This window comes from Pectinophora gossypiella, chromosome 23, assembly GCF_024362695.1.
Source record: "Pectinophora gossypiella chromosome 23, ilPecGoss1.1, whole genome shotgun sequence".
Classification (NCBI taxonomy): Eukaryota; Metazoa; Arthropoda; class Insecta; order Lepidoptera; family Gelechiidae; genus Pectinophora; species Pectinophora gossypiella.
In genome coordinates, this window is record NC_065426.1 from 4914146 (window position 1) to 4933641 (window position 19496).

The 19496-nt window shown below is 37.4% G+C and overlaps 1 protein-coding gene and 1 long non-coding RNA gene across 3 annotated transcripts in view; both read left to right on the forward strand.

Annotated features, from left to right (window-relative positions):
- Positions 1-19496, forward strand: part of LOC126377396 (zwei Ig domain protein zig-8-like) — a 467377-nt gene that overhangs the window by 433293 nt on the left and 14588 nt on the right. For both annotated transcript variants that reach the window (XM_050025130.1, XM_050025129.1), the window contains one exon: positions 7303-7422. In XM_050025130.1, the coding sequence (XP_049881087.1) occupies positions 7303-7422 (120 nt within the window). The remainder of the gene's footprint in view (positions 1-7302; positions 7423-19496) is intronic.
- LOC126377444 (uncharacterized) overlaps positions 1-19496 on the forward strand; it is a 175830-nt gene that overhangs the window by 105050 nt on the left and 51284 nt on the right. The window lies entirely within an intron of this gene.

The window sequence follows — 19496 nt, forward strand, 5'->3', positions numbered from 1 at the left end:
ATCGTAGGCCGGCTCGTGTGGTCCTGAGAACTAGGAACTTAAACGAAATGTAAAAACAAAAACGAGTCATTTTTACAAATCCTAAATATTAAAATGCGTTAGTAACTTTGTTTGTCAAAATCCAGGGATAGACATACATTACTATTATGCTACCTGCTAAGGACGAACTAAGAGTAATTTCGAGAGGCTTAAGTGCTCCACTTCACCTAAGTTACGGGCTGAAAGCTAATTCAAAATTACACATCACATAAGCTCACGACTATCCGAATGAGGTAGTCAGAGAGAGGTATATACATATATCGCAAGATGCACTAAGTACCCACACTTCACCGAGCTTTCTGTTAGATCGACGTGATTACTGGTGAGCCGTATCGCCGTCTATAATGGTCGAGCCAACTTTGTTATTGAAAACTGCATTTAAAATAAGTTAATAACTAAATGGTGCAAGTCGGTAATTCAAAATGAATGCATATTTATTGACACTCATCTTGCACCAACTTTAACCAATATCTCTATATAAATAGAGATTACTTTTATTCCGCTTATTCAATACCCTAGAAAGCCTATTGCGTGTATGAGTAAATCTTTATTGCCCAGGAAACAATCACGCAAAAAGTTTCAGGAGATGAAAACTTCGGAACTGAAGCTTAGAAATACTAATACTTCTTTGTTGTTTTCGATTCCTTTCCACCTTATTTCTGTTTTTTTTTTCTTGGATTTCCATTGTAATTATAAGGCATAGGTAAAAAAGAGTGCTTAAGCAAATAATTGTTATATCCCAATGGGGTAGTCAGAGGTGTATCCATCGCAAGATGAACTAAGTACCCACGTCTCACCGACCTTTCAGTTAGAACAACGTGATATCTGGTGAGGCGTATCGCCGTCTACAATGGTCGAGCCAATTGCTTTAATACACAAAGTAATTCTTCTATTTCATATAAAATTATTCCTTTGTAATATTCTCAGTAGTTTTACAACGGAATGTCGTAATGGCGTGCTAAATTACAAAGATTAGTTACCTTTTCCAACATTATGAATGTTATTCTTTGAATAATGGATAGAGCCTTTTGTCTTCTTGGGAAATATTAGTGCAATGTATTTAAATGTTTTACTAGGGTATATCACTAAAGTCATAGAATAAAACATAATACTACGTATAGAACGGCAACTCTGCGCTCATATGTGTCGCATTCACCAAATTTCTTTTTTGTCAGGATCTAATAGTATTTTGCTCTTAAAACATTCAGTACAAACTCTTATGTACGTAAATATCAATTATCTTTTAATATTTTTGAACACACAGTTATACTAAAAATTTTCGGTTTTTTATAATTTCTGGAAAATTGACTCGATTGCACATATTTTTTTTTTTAATTGGCAACGATGATATATAAGTATCGGGGTAATACAGGCTGTATTGCTAAATTAGGATCGGTATCATCTTTTACTAATAATTATGTCTATGATCTTTTTCACTTTTATATCTGCTGCCACGTTTGCTGGACTGTTCTTAAAGTACATACTTAGAGCATAAAATGTAAAAGAAATAGCGAGCTTCTGTCCGCTGGTAGTAGGCAACCAAGTACCTAATTATATTTTTGCAAGGACTATAAACAAATAGAGTCACATTCGCTGAAAAGTTTTTTTTTTAAAAGTGTCCGATCCGTGTTGTTAATATGTATTTATTAATTAATGTGTATAGTATAAATCCATTCCCTCACATTAAGATGTAATGACTGTTCAAATAAAGTCCAATATCGGTTGTTTAGTGTCGACCCCGTGGTCTACAATTTCCTTCAATCAACTTATAAATACTTTTCCTCCCAGACGACACCCTAAGCCGAGGTTGGCGCCCAACTGGGCACCCTCAGGCCTGTTGTCTTAAACGTTGTACCGGGTGAGAGCCTTCAGTGCTCCCTATTTTTCCGGCCAAGTAGTTAATGCCATCTGTGGCAAAACTACAATAAGTCACGTAATAAAAAAATGTTTAGTGAGGTTTCACGCCCGTCGCTCGTGACAAGATGATCCGCGGACATTTTTTTACACAGATTGTCTAATTGTTATACGAGGTGTATACATTTTTGATACTTTTTTTGGCTAGTATATTAAAATATATTTTATGTTCTGTATGTTCTGTAATCTAGATATATTCAGGCATGCGTAATATTTTAGTATGTACCGTCGTAAAGTTTATGACCAGTAAAGTTGAATACTAAAGTATTGTTACGGAAGTGGGTTTCGGGAGTAGAAGGAAACTCAAGGAGTCTAGGAAGAAACGAATTTATTCACAATACACACAGCACAGCTTCCGCACAGGGCTTCGCGGTAAAACTCCGTCACCGTCACTTCACTTTATTTCGAACGTCACGATTCTCGAACTCAGCACGAAACACTACACTAGCACTGCACGAACACTGCGCTTAACACTGCACTTATTACTGCTTGAAACACTGTCCTTCACTTTCACTTTCTCTCTTCTTCTTGCTTCAATCGCTTTAGAAACTGAACTCGCTCTCTTTGCTCTTCCCGCTCTTTATTATACCCTATGGCCTCTTCCCGAATAATCTCGGGTTGTACCTTCTAGTATAAAAAAAACAAGGACGAAGCTATGCGTCAGAAAAGAGAAAGAAGGATTACGGAACATTCTAGAACTCTCTAGTTGTGGTATTTGTTTATGCGACGTCAATCCGTCACAGTATGATGTTTCGTGTTTTACCTTGGAAAGATTTTGACGATACCTTCTCCCTCGCTCTTAGGCCGCAGACGAGAGGAATGAGATTTTTGTATTCGCTGCCTGTAGGTCGAAGTTATTTGAAACATTTGTCTTTGAAAACGCCACATTGAAACAATTCATTTTAAAACCAATATTGTAATATTGAAATTTAATATTGTACGAGGGACTTTCCAGGTATTCTTTCCTCAAAAACAATATAGATGGCGATGTAAAGATTTTCCTTCGTTCAACCTTCTAATTTCATAGATAACAGACATAATGCATCTTTTATCTTTGTTGTTAGGTATAAGTGGTGACCCTTTTTATTACGCGCACAATGACATCTTCCACTCATTATTATACTGATTAAAATAAAGAGAAGCAATAAAGATACATAATACTGTATTATTATAACATGATCCAGATCTTCTTCTATCGTGTGGGTTGTGAGGTGGAGTACCAACCTCATCAATCCTGGTGTCAGGGTTACTATTGAGCCGCCAAAGGCCCCTGACATGGCTCATGTAACGACTACTTTCTTACATGATCCAGATGACCTGTACGTACACGTCCGTCCAATGTACGCGTAACTCTGGAACGCTCTGGAATCCTCTTTTTTGTCGTGACTTATTGTAAATTTGCCGCAGATGGCATTAACTATTTGGCCGGACAAATGGGGAGCGCTGAGGGCTCTCACCTGGTACAACATTTAAGACAACAGGCCTGAGTGTGCCCAGTTGAGCGCGAACCTCGGCTCAGGGCGTCGTCTGAGAGGAAAAGAATAGTCGACCACGCCGGCGGGGTCGGTATCGGGGTTCTGAAGTGTTTGGTGTCGCGAGCTGATTGGCCGCCTCTATGGCTGGAGTAATCGCGTCGTCGAGATCGTATATAACGTCCAAACGCTCTATCCGAACGCAGGTTAATGTACGGTTTTGCATGCATGCGTGTGTTTACATACCAATTACCGCTTCATTTTCTATAACAAAGATTTGATAATATCAAACATTTGGTTATTGCAATTCTTTTTCACGTTCAAATTGTAGTATTTAAACATCGATTTGTTTTCCATGTCCGAAGTTTCTAAAGAAAACTTGTTTCTTGTTACGCTGAAAAGATTTTATTCTTAAGAAAAATAAATCCTAAACCAACAACTTATCTTATTTTGCAAGTTGTAGAATTTTAACAAAAATATATTTCAAGAAAACATTCAACGAATCTCAGCATTGGATTAACTAGAGACGGGATTGTATGGAAGAATGGTTCTTTTCATAAAATTTTAGTTGCTGGTGGGTGCAATGAAAACTTTTCATATAATTCTAAGAATACGGTCTTCGCAGTATTTAACGGTGCTGATTCCTGCAGGCACCATCTAATTTTATTTCAAGTTATACTTGTCATTTTCTTATCCGCTGAAAAGGAAAGGACATAAAAATCTATGGAACACAAGTCAATTTTAGGCAGGAATTTTAAATTTGGCAAACTTTTTCTTGTTTCATACCTTTTAGAGCGTCATTTTTCCATAGTAGGGTTTTAGTTTTTAAACTTATATTTTTTGAATAATTCGGTACCCTAGCATTTAGAACGTTAAATCTGTACAACGCCATCTATGAAGTGTTTGGAAAACGTAGTCTTGTAGCATTATAAGAAGTGTCCATGCTACCGAGCCAGAAACACGATTGGAAAAATCTTATTTCATATCGCATCGTGTTAAACTGTTACGAGAAATGTTACATCACTACAGATAACAATGTAGAATGTAGGTTACGATAAAAGATACCGTACTTTGTCGGAACCGTTGAAGACATGGATTCCTATATTCTAGGTATATGCGACTGAGTTATATGTGATCGTAAAATGCATTCTTTTCTGTCTCGCTGGAATCAAAGACAGCGGCAGCGAGATGGGCGATTTCAATCAGACTGAAAAATGGAACTGTAAAAATGTTAGAACGTTATTCATCGCCATATTACTTTACACTTCCCACTGCCTATACACGGCTGTTTATGTATGTAAGTATGTTTATAATGATATTTAATAAAAAAAACCCAAAAATTTATGTCGTACTAACTAACATTCCGCAGCCTCTGTCTACCCAATCGGGTATGTATTTCAATCAATCAATCAAATATATTTTATTGCAGACAAACATAACATACAAACATTTATAAAACATGTACAATCAAAGAGCAAAAGTTCAGTCACTGAGCCCAGTGGTGAAATTATGAACCATTAGGTTGTCATAATTATAAAATTTGTGTTTTTGTAGGTGTTTTTGGTCTATTACAGAAACGACAATTAACCAGGAGGTCTTAAATACAACTAGTTCTTTATTCGTTTGCAAGAAACTGATTGGACTCTTGCAGCTTATCGTACGTAATATGTAAGTACGTATGTGTGTATTTAATAATAAAATGATTACCAATTATTTCCAGTTGCCTTGCTGTTATTGATTATTGGCGATCTGATGAAAATTAGCATTCGTAACACAGAATTCGACGTATCAGATTAATGAATGTGTTATGAAATGATTCATTGCTTTATTCTGGATATTACATAGATGCATACATACATAAACTCATGCTTATTTCCCACTCGGGTAAGCAGAGATGATGGAATTCCATTTGCTTCGATCCTGAAACACTTCTCTTGCTTCCTCCACATTCATCAATCGTTTCATACACGCACGCCGGTTCAGAGTAGATCGTACTAAACCTTTTCTAAGAACATCTCCAATTTGGTCAATGTACGTCCTGTTTCCTCTTTATCTTACAACACAGTTCATATTTTTTACATAGCGATATTCTCATAGCTCATGCAGAATGTTAGTGATATCGTAAGGAAAACTTTGAGGGATGGTTCAGACTATGATTTCAAGTTGATATCCAGTAGAATTTTCCATCACCAAAGCATGAAAGTGAATATAATTAAAGAAGTACTAAAATTTTCATGAATTTTCCGACAGGAAATTCTACTTGATATTTACTCAGAATCATCCCACTCTGTATTCGTTACACTGTCATTGATACTCTGTATTATGAACTTACTGTATTTATCCAATAATGACCAATTTCAATCAACATTTAAGCAATTAAAAGCTTAATTCGCCACGCAATAATGAAGAATTTTTCATTCTTTTTTCGGAGTTTTTTTATCTTTAATTTGGAGTTTTTTTTTCTAAATAGAATATGTTACCCTCACACAAATGTTTTTCTAAATCAAAACTCGTTGCTGTTTCGAACGTTCTTTCGTTTAGGAATGTCATCTAGAAAAATTTAGATTAAAATATTTCTTGCGTATTCTTTCAAGGGATTTTAATTTAGATTCAATAAATTTCTCGAGCGTTCTTTTCGGCGCATGTTTTTTTTCCTGCTTCGTATACCAGAACGTGCCCTATCATCCTCGGAAACCTTTTCAATAGCTGTTTTGTTATCGTTAATATCTTAACAAGAAAAAAAATTGAAGCCGAAGTATCTGAAGTCAAGTTTTTATTTAAAGATGATTAAGTACTTCTTTGGCTATGTCCGGAGTTTTATCTTGTTGGTGCTAACGAAGATAAGTTGCCTTAACATATTTTTTTTGTTCGGAATAGGGGAAAGTTACAGTTAAACTTACAATTTATTATGGGTAAACAATCTTTTAAATAACAAGGTACTTACATATTTTTTTGTGTTATTTATTAGTAGGTAAGCTTATATGGTATATGAATCGCTAGGATTATGTGGAGATGGGCAGGACACTTGGCAAGACGGGAAGACAACAGATGAATTATAAATGAAAACCTAAAAAACTATGATAACTCCTTGCTTCGGAGGTCACTTTTAGCCGAAAAATATACCTTCACAAACCCGTATTAGAGCAACATAATTGAGTGCCATATCTCCTCTCCGGTTATTTGAAGGGAGGCCTGTGTGTGCCCAGTAGTGGGCCATATATAGGTGGTTTTATTTATCAAAACCAGCAACTAATCTAAAACTTTCCTTCAAAGTAAGCTTTGACAAAATTATAACCCAATTTTAATTGGAATATTCAGGTCTTTGACGTGATTGTGTTAATCCCTAGCGTCATCGTGTATCAACTAAGTTGTCATGGGGGATTTGATTTCATCAAGTAGACACACGAATTACGCATGTCAAAGGTTTCCTATACATACATAATACGAGTATACATATATTACCTATTACTCAGGTCGCATTTAGCATTGCAAGTTGGTCTATTCTAGAGGATAGCATCAGAAATGAGGTTATCTGGTGGATAACCAAAGTTACCGACACAGCTGAGAGTAAGTAAGTATAAGGGGCAATGCGCTGGTCACACACACTGAAGACCGACAACTGAAGGACGGGTTCTCTCATGGATAATTGCATTTCGGAAACGTGCAGGACGCCCTCGATGAAGTGACGACATCCATAAGGTGGCTGCTAGCAGCTAGAGGAGAAAATTCGAAGACCAAGCTCAGTGTTGTGATTGGAGAGGCCTTGTCTAGCAGTGGAGAAGCTCAGGCTATTAATGGTCATGATGAGTTAGTGTATTTGGGTACGCTCTACGTCATGGATGATGATGATTGTAAATATATTTCTTTTTGTCCACAGAGGCCAAAGCTCACGTCCTGGGTCCTGTGGATCTATACGTGAAGACCGGCAGCTCGTTGTCTCTCACCTGCATTCTGAGCCAGGGACCGCATGACCTTGGCACCATATTCTGGTATAAGGGTAAGTAAAAATAAATTATACAACAATAATTATATTTATAATATACTATTTTGAAATACAGGGTGTTAGTGACAGCATAAGTCTAGGTCACGTTCAGCTGTTGTTGCTGTCTAGTTAGGCGTAAAATACTTCAAGCAACCCGCAGTGGAGCAGTGTGATGGAGTATGCACCATACACTCTCCGGTTATTTGAGAGGAGACCTGTGCTCAGCAGTGGGAGGTTTATTATGCTGTTTATGTTATGTATGTAGTTATGCCACCCCTAGCCCGAAGAACGGTGACAGTGCATGCTGCCTAGAACAGCATGTCAGCACATTCTGTAGACAGACCACCGCGGTGGCCTGACTCCCACGCTTTCCTCTTAGATTTAGCTAGAACTTTAAGTTAGCATTAAAATCATTCATGTAGCGCATCCGACTCTGTGCACATGTCTCGCCGTACTTTAAGTTTTATTTTAATATACATTTAACTAATTCAAATTCATTAGTTTCTTTTTAAAAATAGTGTCCCGCGCTCCCGAAACTTGACTGGCGCAGCCGGTAGGATCCGTGTCGTTACCGTGCGTGTGCTGCTTATAGGGCTCGAACTCGCCCTACGTGCGGTTTTTGGACTCAATATCGTCGTGTGTAAAAACTGTACCAGTGCAGTAAAGCGTCGGACCGGATCCTGCGAACCAAATAAATTTTGTCACACTTACGGGACACACTGAGTGTTCTAAGGCGACAGGACACTAAGGACATGGAAGCAGCCGGGGGTTGGTGAGTACGACTTTTCGCCTTCCTTCGCTTATCTTTGTTCCAATATTAATCTGAGATCGGACTTCTCTCAGTGATACGTACTCTGATTTTTTTACTAAAAATATAGAACTCAAAATCGTTCTTATTTTATATTTAAATAGTTACATTAATTACATTAAGATTATAGATAAGGTGTGTGCATGCTAGATTTAAGATTTTGTGTGATATAATTGATTTGATTGTGTTTTAAAATGGCGGAGGTCAATTTGATTCCGAGTGAATTTTCAAAAATTATACCCCTATTTAACGGAGACAAAAGACACCTGAATTTATTTATTCGTAAGTGCGAATATGTTATTGAAAAATTTAGAGGGAGCGATGCTCAGAATGCTTATATTATGCATACCATTACCAGCCGTCTTACTGATAATGCAGCGGCCCTTATCAGTGAGCGAGAGGACATCCGTACATGGGATGAATTCAAAACGCTATTGATTCAGCATTTCGGTGATCCTAGAACCGAAGAGAGTATAGCTATGCAATTAGAAGGTTTAAAAATCAAACCAAACCAATCCTATCATGAATTTTGTAACCATGTTCAATCGATTAGAGCAAACCTTATAGCTAAAGTTAATATAATAGATGACGAGAATATGCGGCAAAGCAAAATCACGATTTACAACAGATTAGCTTTAAATGTTTTTCTATTTAACTTGCCCGAGGAGATGCTACGCATTGTCCGATTAAAATCACCTGAAACATTAGAGGACGCCCTAAGTGTAGTGCTCGAGGAAGTGGATTTCCACGAACAATATCAGCGTAAAAATAAAACGAATAAGCCTCAAGTACCAGCAGTGCCCTTTAAATTTCCTTCTAATATATCTCATCCAAATATCCCTCAAAACCAAGGATTTGCTAAATACATAGGAAACATTCCTAACAATACTCAAACCAATTTTAAGTTTGGTATACCTGTTAACCGACAGTTCGGACCCCCTCAACAAAGTAACCAGCAGTTTGGCTATCGACCAAACTTACAAAATCAATATCAGCAGTTTGGTTACCGACCAAACCTACAGCAAAACAACCAACAATTTGGTTATCGCCCTATCCAACCCACCCCCTTTGGGTATAGACCACCTCAAGGCCTACAACAACTACCAGCGATGCGGCCCCAGCAGTTTGGACAGCAACAAACTGTTATGACATTGTTAATTTTTATTATAACTTATTGCGGGTACCTCGACATTGCGTTTTCTCATTATGACTGACGTTTATTTAGAGATCTGGAACGTTTGTTGGATTGCAAAGACAAATCTTGAAACAATTTTGTGCATTTTATTGAGAAATCAAGCAGTATCTCGTTGCTGCAGTTGTGAAGTTATACGTGGCAATACAATATACAGAAATATATATTTACGTGAAACACTGGGAATAAAAAATATTTTATAACCATACAAGGGGTAAGTCAAGTGCACATAGTGAAGTCGTAATGTAGGCTTATCTTTGTAAATGATAAATAGACATTTATGTAAACATTTTGTTCTAGCCTGACGAAACGCCCTTAGAGTCTAGATAGACCAATCAACCACCCTAAGCTCAGCTAGTCGGCCAAGAGGTTTTGGCAGGGTTCCTACGTATAATAAAAACTCTCCTGGCGCCTTTATCCTTTTAAATATATATAATTTAAACTTAAGTTAGAAATAAGTTGCATGCAGATTGTTAAACTTTTCAAGCTAAATAAAAGTAGGTTTCTTGGGTGAATGTAATTACATAGTTTCATTGAGTGACAAATAACCCCATAACATTGGCGCCCAACGTTAAAATATGAGGTTATCAGATGCTCAATTGAAACATCTTAGATTATAATTTTAAGTCATAATACCTAGATATTTAGTTGGTTTGTAAGATAGAACCTTTATTTGTTACAACTGTTGACTTTATGTAGTAAATATTTATACGTAGAAGTTACTTATTATTTGAAGTGTCACGGTTACAAGGCTCGCTGGTAAGTACATTGTTATTCACAGCCGCGTTTGATTGTTGTACCTACTGGAGACGGGTTTGATAGGCAGGTGTGTAGTTGACGTAACTAGAACTTGCAGCAAGCTTTGTATCATTTTATTATTTTAGTATCTGGTAAGGTTAGATAATAGTTATAAATTATAAGACCAACTTTATTAAACAGTCATGTACTGTATTTAAGTATTACCAGTTATTTGTTCACAACATTTGGGCAGGTAGTTTATTAGTGGTATAATTTTCCTTCATAAATTTCAGTCGTTGTTGAGAATAGCAAATATGGATCCAAACTACCTATTAAAAGATGAACTTGAATTTGAATTACAATCCAGAGGTGTCGAGGTACAAGCAGTTGTTTCAGTATTACGAAAACTTTTGAGAGAATTGTTGGTAACGGAACAATCAGGTAGTACTTCATATAAAATTAAAGCTCCTACAAGTGTTCGGTCTGCGCCTGATAGGGAATTAGTTACATGTGAATCGAAATTAAAGACTCTTTCAGCATATATTGATGAAATAATAGGGAAGCCCGATAGACACTTATTTAGGCGCTTAGTCTCGCGTCTTTATCATATAAAAAATAGACTTTCCCTCATTTGTCCAATAGAACTAGATGATGACACTTATAAAGCCAAACTAACTGAAGAATGCAATCTGTTATTACAAAGACTAGAAGCTAAAGATGATGACGGGGATTGCAGTGATGATGAAGTGCCATTTAGTGTGAAGCAAGCATTGCAAGAAACTTTAGGTGAATTAGGTGAACAAATTGTAAAAAAACTTGAAGGAGTGTCATTTGAAGATGATAGGTCGATCACTAAACCAGAAAACATGAAGACTACAAAACCCAAATTCGTAAGAAGTTCGACTGCATTTGAAGACGACTTGCCAAAACGTAAATTAGTTCCTATCAGTCAGTGGGGGGTATCCTTTTCGGGAGATAAGCATTTCAGTGTAAATGCGTTTATTGAAAGAGTCAATGAGTTAAAAGATGCTAGAAATGCTACTAATGAAGACTTGTGGCGTTACGCAATTGATTTTTTTAAAGGGGACGCTTTAGTATGGTTCAGGGCGAATAAAAATTATGCCACCAACTGGGAAGAATTTCTCATTCTACTCAAACGCACGTTTCAGTCCCCATTCTACCAAGAGGAGTTGTTAGCAGAAATCAAAGAAAGGACACAGGGCAAGGATGAGTCCATAACGGTCTACATTTCCGTCATGCAAAATATGTTTAATCGTCTACCCACTAAAATTCCTGAGCAAGAAACAATCATGATAATTCTACGTAACTTACAGCCATATTATCAAAAAGCAGTGTGTCGCGATTTGTTCACTTCTATTGCTGATTTGATCCAAGTTCTAACGCTTGTAGAAAGAACAAAAATTAGTTGTGATAGATTTGTTGAACCCAAAGTTCAAAAAAACTATTTGGAACCGGATCTGGCTTATAAAAACAGCTCCTCGCCTTTTGATAATAGAGAAATAAATGAAGTGGATACACAATCTGAGGTAAATAATGTCACTAACACTAAAGCAACAAACATTAAGCGATGCTGGAACTGTCGCGAAACTGGCCATCTCTTTAGATCTTGTGCGGTTCCCAAACAGCGATTGTTTTGCTATAAATGTGGACGTTTCGGAGTGACATCTAAGGACTGTGAGTGTAAGGGAAACGCATCAGGGGAAGGTACAAATCCTGCCAAGTAATCTTTCCCCTAAATAGACAGGATGAAGAGTGGCAGGCCTGGCTTAGAATCGTTAACGGCATGATGACGCAACACGAAGAGTTAAATCCTGTAGTCGTTGAAAAAATCAACGATAATAGGAAATACGTACTTGTAAACATTTTAGACTTCGCATTTGCAGGGTTGTTGGATTCAGGAGCTAATCGTACGGTAATAAATAAGGAATTAGCTACGGTATTGAAAGACTTAGGACTGAAATCACAAAAAATAAAACATACCTGTACTGTCGCCACAGCTGATGGGGTTACCCACGAGATTACAGAAATTATAGATGTACCAATACAATTTGATGGACAGTTTAAAGTAGTGTCAGTATTAGTCATGCCAAATCTTTCTCAGAAACTAATATTAGGTAAGGATTTTTTCGACCTTTTTGGCGTTAGCATTCAATTCAAAGGCGATAGCATCGATCATAAGGAGATGCTGAATGTTTTATCGTCTCAGAAGCCTGCCGTCATTGCTAGAGAAGAACTCAATGAGCATCAACAGTTACTTTTGTCATCACTGATTGAAGAAATGAAGATAGTTATAGGGTCAGGTCTAGGTCAAACAGATATAATTGAGCACACAATTGACACGGGAGATTGTAAGCCGATTCACCAAAAGCAATATAATTTTTCACCGGTTATAAAAAAGGAGATCGAACGTGAGCTAGATAAGATGTTAGAAGAGGATGTAGTCGAACCCTCTCATAGTCCTTGGTGTTCGCCTGTACTCATTGTAAAAAAACCTAATGGTGAAAATAGGCTATGTTTGGACAGTAGACAGGTAAATAAGGTTACAAAAAGAGACACCTATCCACTGCCGAGAGTGTCAAACATTATCGACAACTTAAGAAATGCAAAATTTTTAAGTACCATGGATCTCAAATCGGCCTTCTGGCAAATAAAGTTACACAATTCAAGCAAAGAAAAAACAGCATTTGCAGTACCAGGCCGAGGCTTATTTCATTTTAAGGTCATGCCGTTCGGTCTGGTAAATGCTTCACAAACACAACAGAGACTTATGGATATTCTATTCCAGGCATTCGAAAACAAAGTATGGGCTTATCTTGATGACATTGTTGTGTGTTCAGAAAGCTTTGAAGAGCATATAGACCTACTTCGACGTGTCATGAATATATTAAAGGATGCGAACCTTACAGTCAACATCGACAAATGCAAGTTTGCAAGACCGAGTCTTCGTTATCTAGGTTATATAATCGACAAAGATGGACTGCGCACGGATCCGGATAAAGTATCGGCGATCATTAATTTTCCAAGGCCCAAAAATTTAACGGAATTAAAGAGGTTTATCGGATTAGCAAGTTGGTATAGAAGATTTGTAAAAGACTTTTCAATGGTAGCAGCACCGTTACATAACCTAACGAAAGGCAAAAAACATAAGAGATTTGTTTGGAATGATGAGGCCGAAAAAGCATTTACGGACCTTAAATCGTTACTTACCACAACTCCAGTCATGTGTTGTCCAGATTTTTCCAAGCCATTCACCATACAGTGTGATGCGTCGAATAAAGGCATCGGTGCCGTTCTAAGCCAAAATATAGACGATAAGGATCAAGCAGTCGCTTATCTAAGTAGGAAGCTCACGGACAGGGAAAGACAATACTCAACATCTGAACGAGAACTATTAAGTGTAGTCTACGCCATAGATAAGTTCAGACCCTACATCGACGGGTTTCATTTTACAGTAGTGACAGACCACAGTGCATTATTATGGTTACATAAAATGAAGGATCCGCACGGAAGACTCGCCAGATGGGCAATGAAGCTCCAACAGTTTGACTTTGATATCATTCATAGGCCGGGTAAATGTAACACAGTGCCTGATGCACTATCTCGGTCATTAGATACGGCTACAGAAATTAGTAAAATTACTATTTCGGAGGAACACAAAGACGAATGGTATAACCAGAAAACTAATAGAATTTTAAACAAAGAAGAACGGGATTCCAGTTGGGAGGTAAAAAGGGGGCTGATCTTTAAAAGAATACGATTAAAACAATATCCTGACAGCAAATGTGATCTCAAACTATTTGTACCGCCATCTCTGCGAAATGAAGTACTAATGGAGTGTCATGATGACACCAAATCAGGACATTTTGGAATTAGGAAAACACTTTATCGCGTAAAACAGTTTTATTACTGGCCCAATATACTCAAGGATGTTAAACACTATGTTCGATCCTGCGAGACTTGCTCGAAGTTTAAGGTGTCACAAAAACTGCCCTTGGGTCTCATGGGGCAGCACAGAGAAGTCACGGGCCCTTGGCAGATTGTCTCCGTGGATTTAATGGGTCCTTTCCCTAAAAGCAAATCATGCAACACTATGCTTTTAGTACTTACATGTTGGTTTAGCAAATTTACACTGTTGTTTCCTCTTAGAACAGGGAAAAATGAAAAGATCTGCGAAATATTAGAAAGTCAATTCTTGTTGTTTGGGGCTCCTGAAGCCATTATATGTGACAACGGGAAGCAATTTGTTTCACATTCATTTCGAAATATGTTATCGAAATACAACTGTAAAATTTGGTTTACTCCTAACTACCACCCACAAAGCAACCCAACAGAGCGTGTAAATCGTGTGGTGGGTACCACAATCTCGGCATACACGAATTCTAAAAAACATAACGAGTGGGACGTTAACTTACAGGAAATCGGCCACGCTATTAGAACCGCAGTGCATGAAACTACGGGATACACTCCTTCTTACTTATTCTTGGGTAGGGAGACTTCTCTCTCGTCTCCCTCTTCGGCTGAAACGGTTGAAGGTACTATTTCTAAAGCAAGAGACATCTCGATAAATACTACCACCTATCTGAAACAAATTAGCACTAGGGCAACTGTATACATGGAAGTGCAGAACAGAATGAGGGAATCGCACGACAGAAGTAGTAAAGTCTATAACAATAAACGAAGGTTTGGTTCGTTCATTGTAGGAGATATAGTCTGGAAAAGAACGAAATACCTTTCTAACGCCAATAATAAGTTTATGGCCAAGTTGGCACCAAAATTTGAGAAAGCAATAATAAAAGAAAAAATATCAAACACTATTTATCGTCTTAATAATGTCCATGGTAAGGACACCGGAATGTGGCACATTAAGGATTTGAAACCGGTGTTTAAATAAAACAACTACCATCATTAGGTGTCGTATAATCACCTTTACGATGAGAATATTACTAATTCTGATTGGGAAGTAAATTTTAAATCCGGTGCAGTAGTCTTTTAACGATCATTTGTAAAAAAAAAAAAATATATCTTTAGATATGTTTTGGAGAAGATAAAAATATATTTTTACGGACAAACAAACAAATATATATGTGTATATATATATTTTTTTTTTCTGAGGGTGAGGGTATTTGTTATGACATTGTTAATTTTTATTATAACTTATTGCGGGTACCTCGACATTGCGTTTTCTCATTATGACTGACGTTTATTTAGAGATCTGGAACGTTTGTTGGATTGCAAAGACAAATCTTGAAACAATTTTGTGCATTTTATTGAGAAATCAAGCAGTATCTCGTTGCTGCAGTTGTGAAGTTATACGTGGCAATACAATATACAGAAATATATATTTACGTGAAACACTGGGAATAAAAAATATTTTATAACCATACAAGGGGTAAGTCAAGTGCACATAGTGAAGTCGTAATGTAGGCTTATCTTTGTAAATGATAAATAGACATTTATGTAAACATTTTGTTCTAGCCTGACGAAACGCCCTTAGAGTCTAGATAGACCAATCAACCACCCTAAGCTCAGCTAGTCGGCCAAGAGGTTTTGGCAGGGTTCCTACGTATAATAAAAACTCTCCTGGCGCCTTTATCCTTTTAAATATATATAATTTAAACTTAAGTTAGAAATAAGTTGCATGCAGATTGTTAAACTTTTCAAGCTAAATAAAAGTAGGTTTCTTGGGTGAATGTAATTACATAGTTTCATTGAGTGACTTATTAGACCTCCACAGCCAAATTTTTATTCCAAAAATTTTACTAATGATGTTTCCATGCGTACCGCTCCACAAAAAACAGGCCAAGGTTTTCGTGTAAATGAAACAGAATTATACAATGAGCATCCGATCGAATGTTTTGACACTTACACGGAGAGTTATCCCAGCCAGGCGGATCACTATCCGTATGCCTTCGATACGTATGAATGCGATGCGCCCACGCAAGACTACTCTTATCAATGCAATGATAAGGCGGAGCCACTAGATACGACTCGTACTCTCCATGGAGCGGAGGAGTCAAACGAGCAGCATGTTGAAAATTTTTACATACGGGCCTCAGTAGGGAAAGACAAATTATAGAAATAAATTGTGACGTCAAATTAAAATTACCGTACATTTATTTACCGGAAATTAACGCAAAGCTTATGATCGACACCGGTAGCACCCGTTCGTTCTTAAGCCCTCAAAAGGCCTACCAGTACTTTTTGCCACTAGTTATTCACGAACCGTTTGAAGTCGTAAGCACGCATGCCAGCTCAAGACATAATGAGGTTATTCATATTCCCCTAACACCAACTTTTAATACCACTGACCTTCATAAATTTTATCTGTATGAAGTAGACCCGAGATATGACGGTCTAATTGGTAATGACTTATTGACAAAAATTGAAGCCATTATTGACCTTAAAAATGCAGTACTGAAAACGAAAACCACGGACATCCCTATTGTTCACAATTTTACCGAGTACGTAATAAATCTTCCCCCACGAGCTGAAATGAGAGTAAAAGTGCCTACTGACTTATACTCAGGGCAAGCCATTTTAAATCATACAAAATTTTGTGATGGTGTGCGAATGCCTGATGCTCTAGTAACCTGCAACAAGGGTTACGCCACCACGGTTATTCAGAACACCTTAGAAAAGGGAATTGACATTGTTGTAACAGCCCCATTTCCGACAGCAGAATATAAAACAATTGATAATGACGTAAATTTTACAAGCGACGAGACACGCACCAGTGACATTTACTATGACAGCATACTTTTACAAAATTTGACAAAACTAAGACTGGACCATATGAGTACTGAAGAACGTGACTGTATTGTTCGTCTATGCAAAGAATATAAAGATATATTCTACAGCGATCAACTGCCACTGTCATTTTCTAGTCAAGTTAAGCACTTTATACGTACAAAAAATGAAGACCCAGTTTATACAAGACCTTATAGACAACCTCCTTTCCAATCTGAAGAAATTAAAAGACAAGTTGAAAAACTTTTACAGGACAATGTTATACGCGAATCCCACTCTCCTTGGAGTTCCCCGGTACATTTAGTGCCCAAAAAACGAGACGCCTCAGGTGAGATAAAATATAGGATGGTTATAGACTACAGACGTTTAAATGACTTGACAGTCGATGACAAATACCCCTTGCCGAATATAAACGATATCTTTGACAAACTTGGAAAGAGTTCTTACTTCACTACACTAGATCTTGCTAGTGGGTACCACCAGATTGAAGTGAATGAGGAGGACAGGCAAAAAACAGCTTTCAGTACGCAATTTGGCCACTATGAGTTCCTCCGCATGCCTTTTGGACTTAAAACCGCTCCAGCAACTTTTCAAAGAGCAATGGACAATGTGTTACGCGGGTTACAAGGCATCCATTGTTTGGTGTATTTGGATGATATAATTATATTTTCGGCCAGCTTACAGGAACACTTGGACAAATTACGAACTGTATTTGACAGACTGCGAAAGACTAATCTCAAGGTTCAGCTCGATAAATCTGAGTTCCTGAGAAAAGAAGTGCTTTATTTGGGACATACTATAACAAAAGACGGACTAAGACCCAATAATGATAAAATCACAGCAATTCAAAATTATCCTCTCCCCAAAACGACCACTGAAATCAAAAGCTTTTTAGGCTTAGTGGGATACTATCGACGATTTATTAAAGACTTTGCAAAATTGACACAACCATTAACAGCGTGTTTAAAAAAGCGAAACAGAATTACAATTGATCAGAAATATATTGAAGCTTTCGAGAAATGTAAAGAGCTCCTTACGAGTGCACCTTTGTTACAGTTTCCAGATCCTACTAAACCGTACATACTTACGACAGACGCTTCTGCAGTAGCTTTAGGCGCTGTACTTTCACAGGGCCCCATAGGACAAGACCAACCTATTGCGTACGCTAGTAGAACATTAAGCGACACTGAAACACGATACAGCACAATAGAGCGAGAGCTACTAGCCATAATTTGGGCCGTAAAACATTTTAGGCCATATCTTTATGGTCATAAATTTCGTATTTATACAGACCATAGACCACTTGCATGGCTCTATTCACTTAAAGATCCGAATAGCAAGTTGACTCGCTGGAGACTACGACTCCAAGAGTACGACTTTGAGGTTATCCATAAGAGCGGAAAGCAAAACACAAACGCTGATGCTCTCTCTCGCATAAAGATTAATGCTTTAGACTCTGACGATGACAATGACCGAGAATCCATGGTGGTTAACGTTGACGATGACCTAAAATCATTTATGAAAGAAATTGATGACAGAGTGGCTCAGTTAGGAAAAGAAAAGGATAATTCTGGCACCATAACTATTTCTGACTCATCGGCTACTATGACAATATCCGACATTGAAGAAATGGACTATCCTATTGTCTCTGACAAAAGTTCAACTGAAACAGCTCATTCGGGAACAGAACTCGAATCCCATGGTATTCCTATTCTACACGAGGCGATTGATACAAAGCCAAACCAAATTTTAGTCTACCAGTGGTTTAGGAACGAACTCCAAGTAAAAAATCTGTCTAACAAAAAGCAAAAAATTTTAGAAATCTTTTTACCCACAAACAATGACGAGTTAATAAAGAAATTTCTGAAGGAATACATCAGGCCAAATATTAAATATTTCATTTACTTTGAAAAGGAGACACACAGAAGGGATTTTTCGAAAATTATTATAGAATTGTTCAAGAAGGGATCGGTTGACTTCTATGAATGCACTGAAAGAGTGATTTATGTGGAAGATGAGAGAGAACAGAGAGCAATCATCGCCAAATACCATGAAGGAGCAACGTGCCATCGTGGTATCAAAGAAACTGCAGTCCGGATACGAAGAAACTACTATTGGGAAAATATGATGGAGATAACAGCAGCAGTCATCAACGCTTGCGAAGCGTGCAGGAAAATGAAATATGATAGAAAACCTCTTAAACCCGTATTACAACTTACGCAGACTCAAAATTCGCCATTTCAAGAGCTATTTATAGACCTTTTCTGTATTGAAGGAGTCTACTACCTAACACTTGTTGATGCTTTTAGTAGATTAGGTCAAGCGATCGAAATATCAAATCGTTCCACTCCCGAAGTTGTACGTGCTCTAATGAAGTATTTTACCTTTTATGGAATTCCAAAAAAAATATCTAGTGATCCAGGGACTGAATTTAATAACGAGTTAATGAAAGAGTTTATGGCCCTACATAAAATTGAACTTCACATTACTACGCCAAACAATCCAAATTCGACAGGCATAGTAGAACGATTTCATTCGACCTTAATAGAAATTTACCGTCTTGCCAAATATGACCAAAAATAT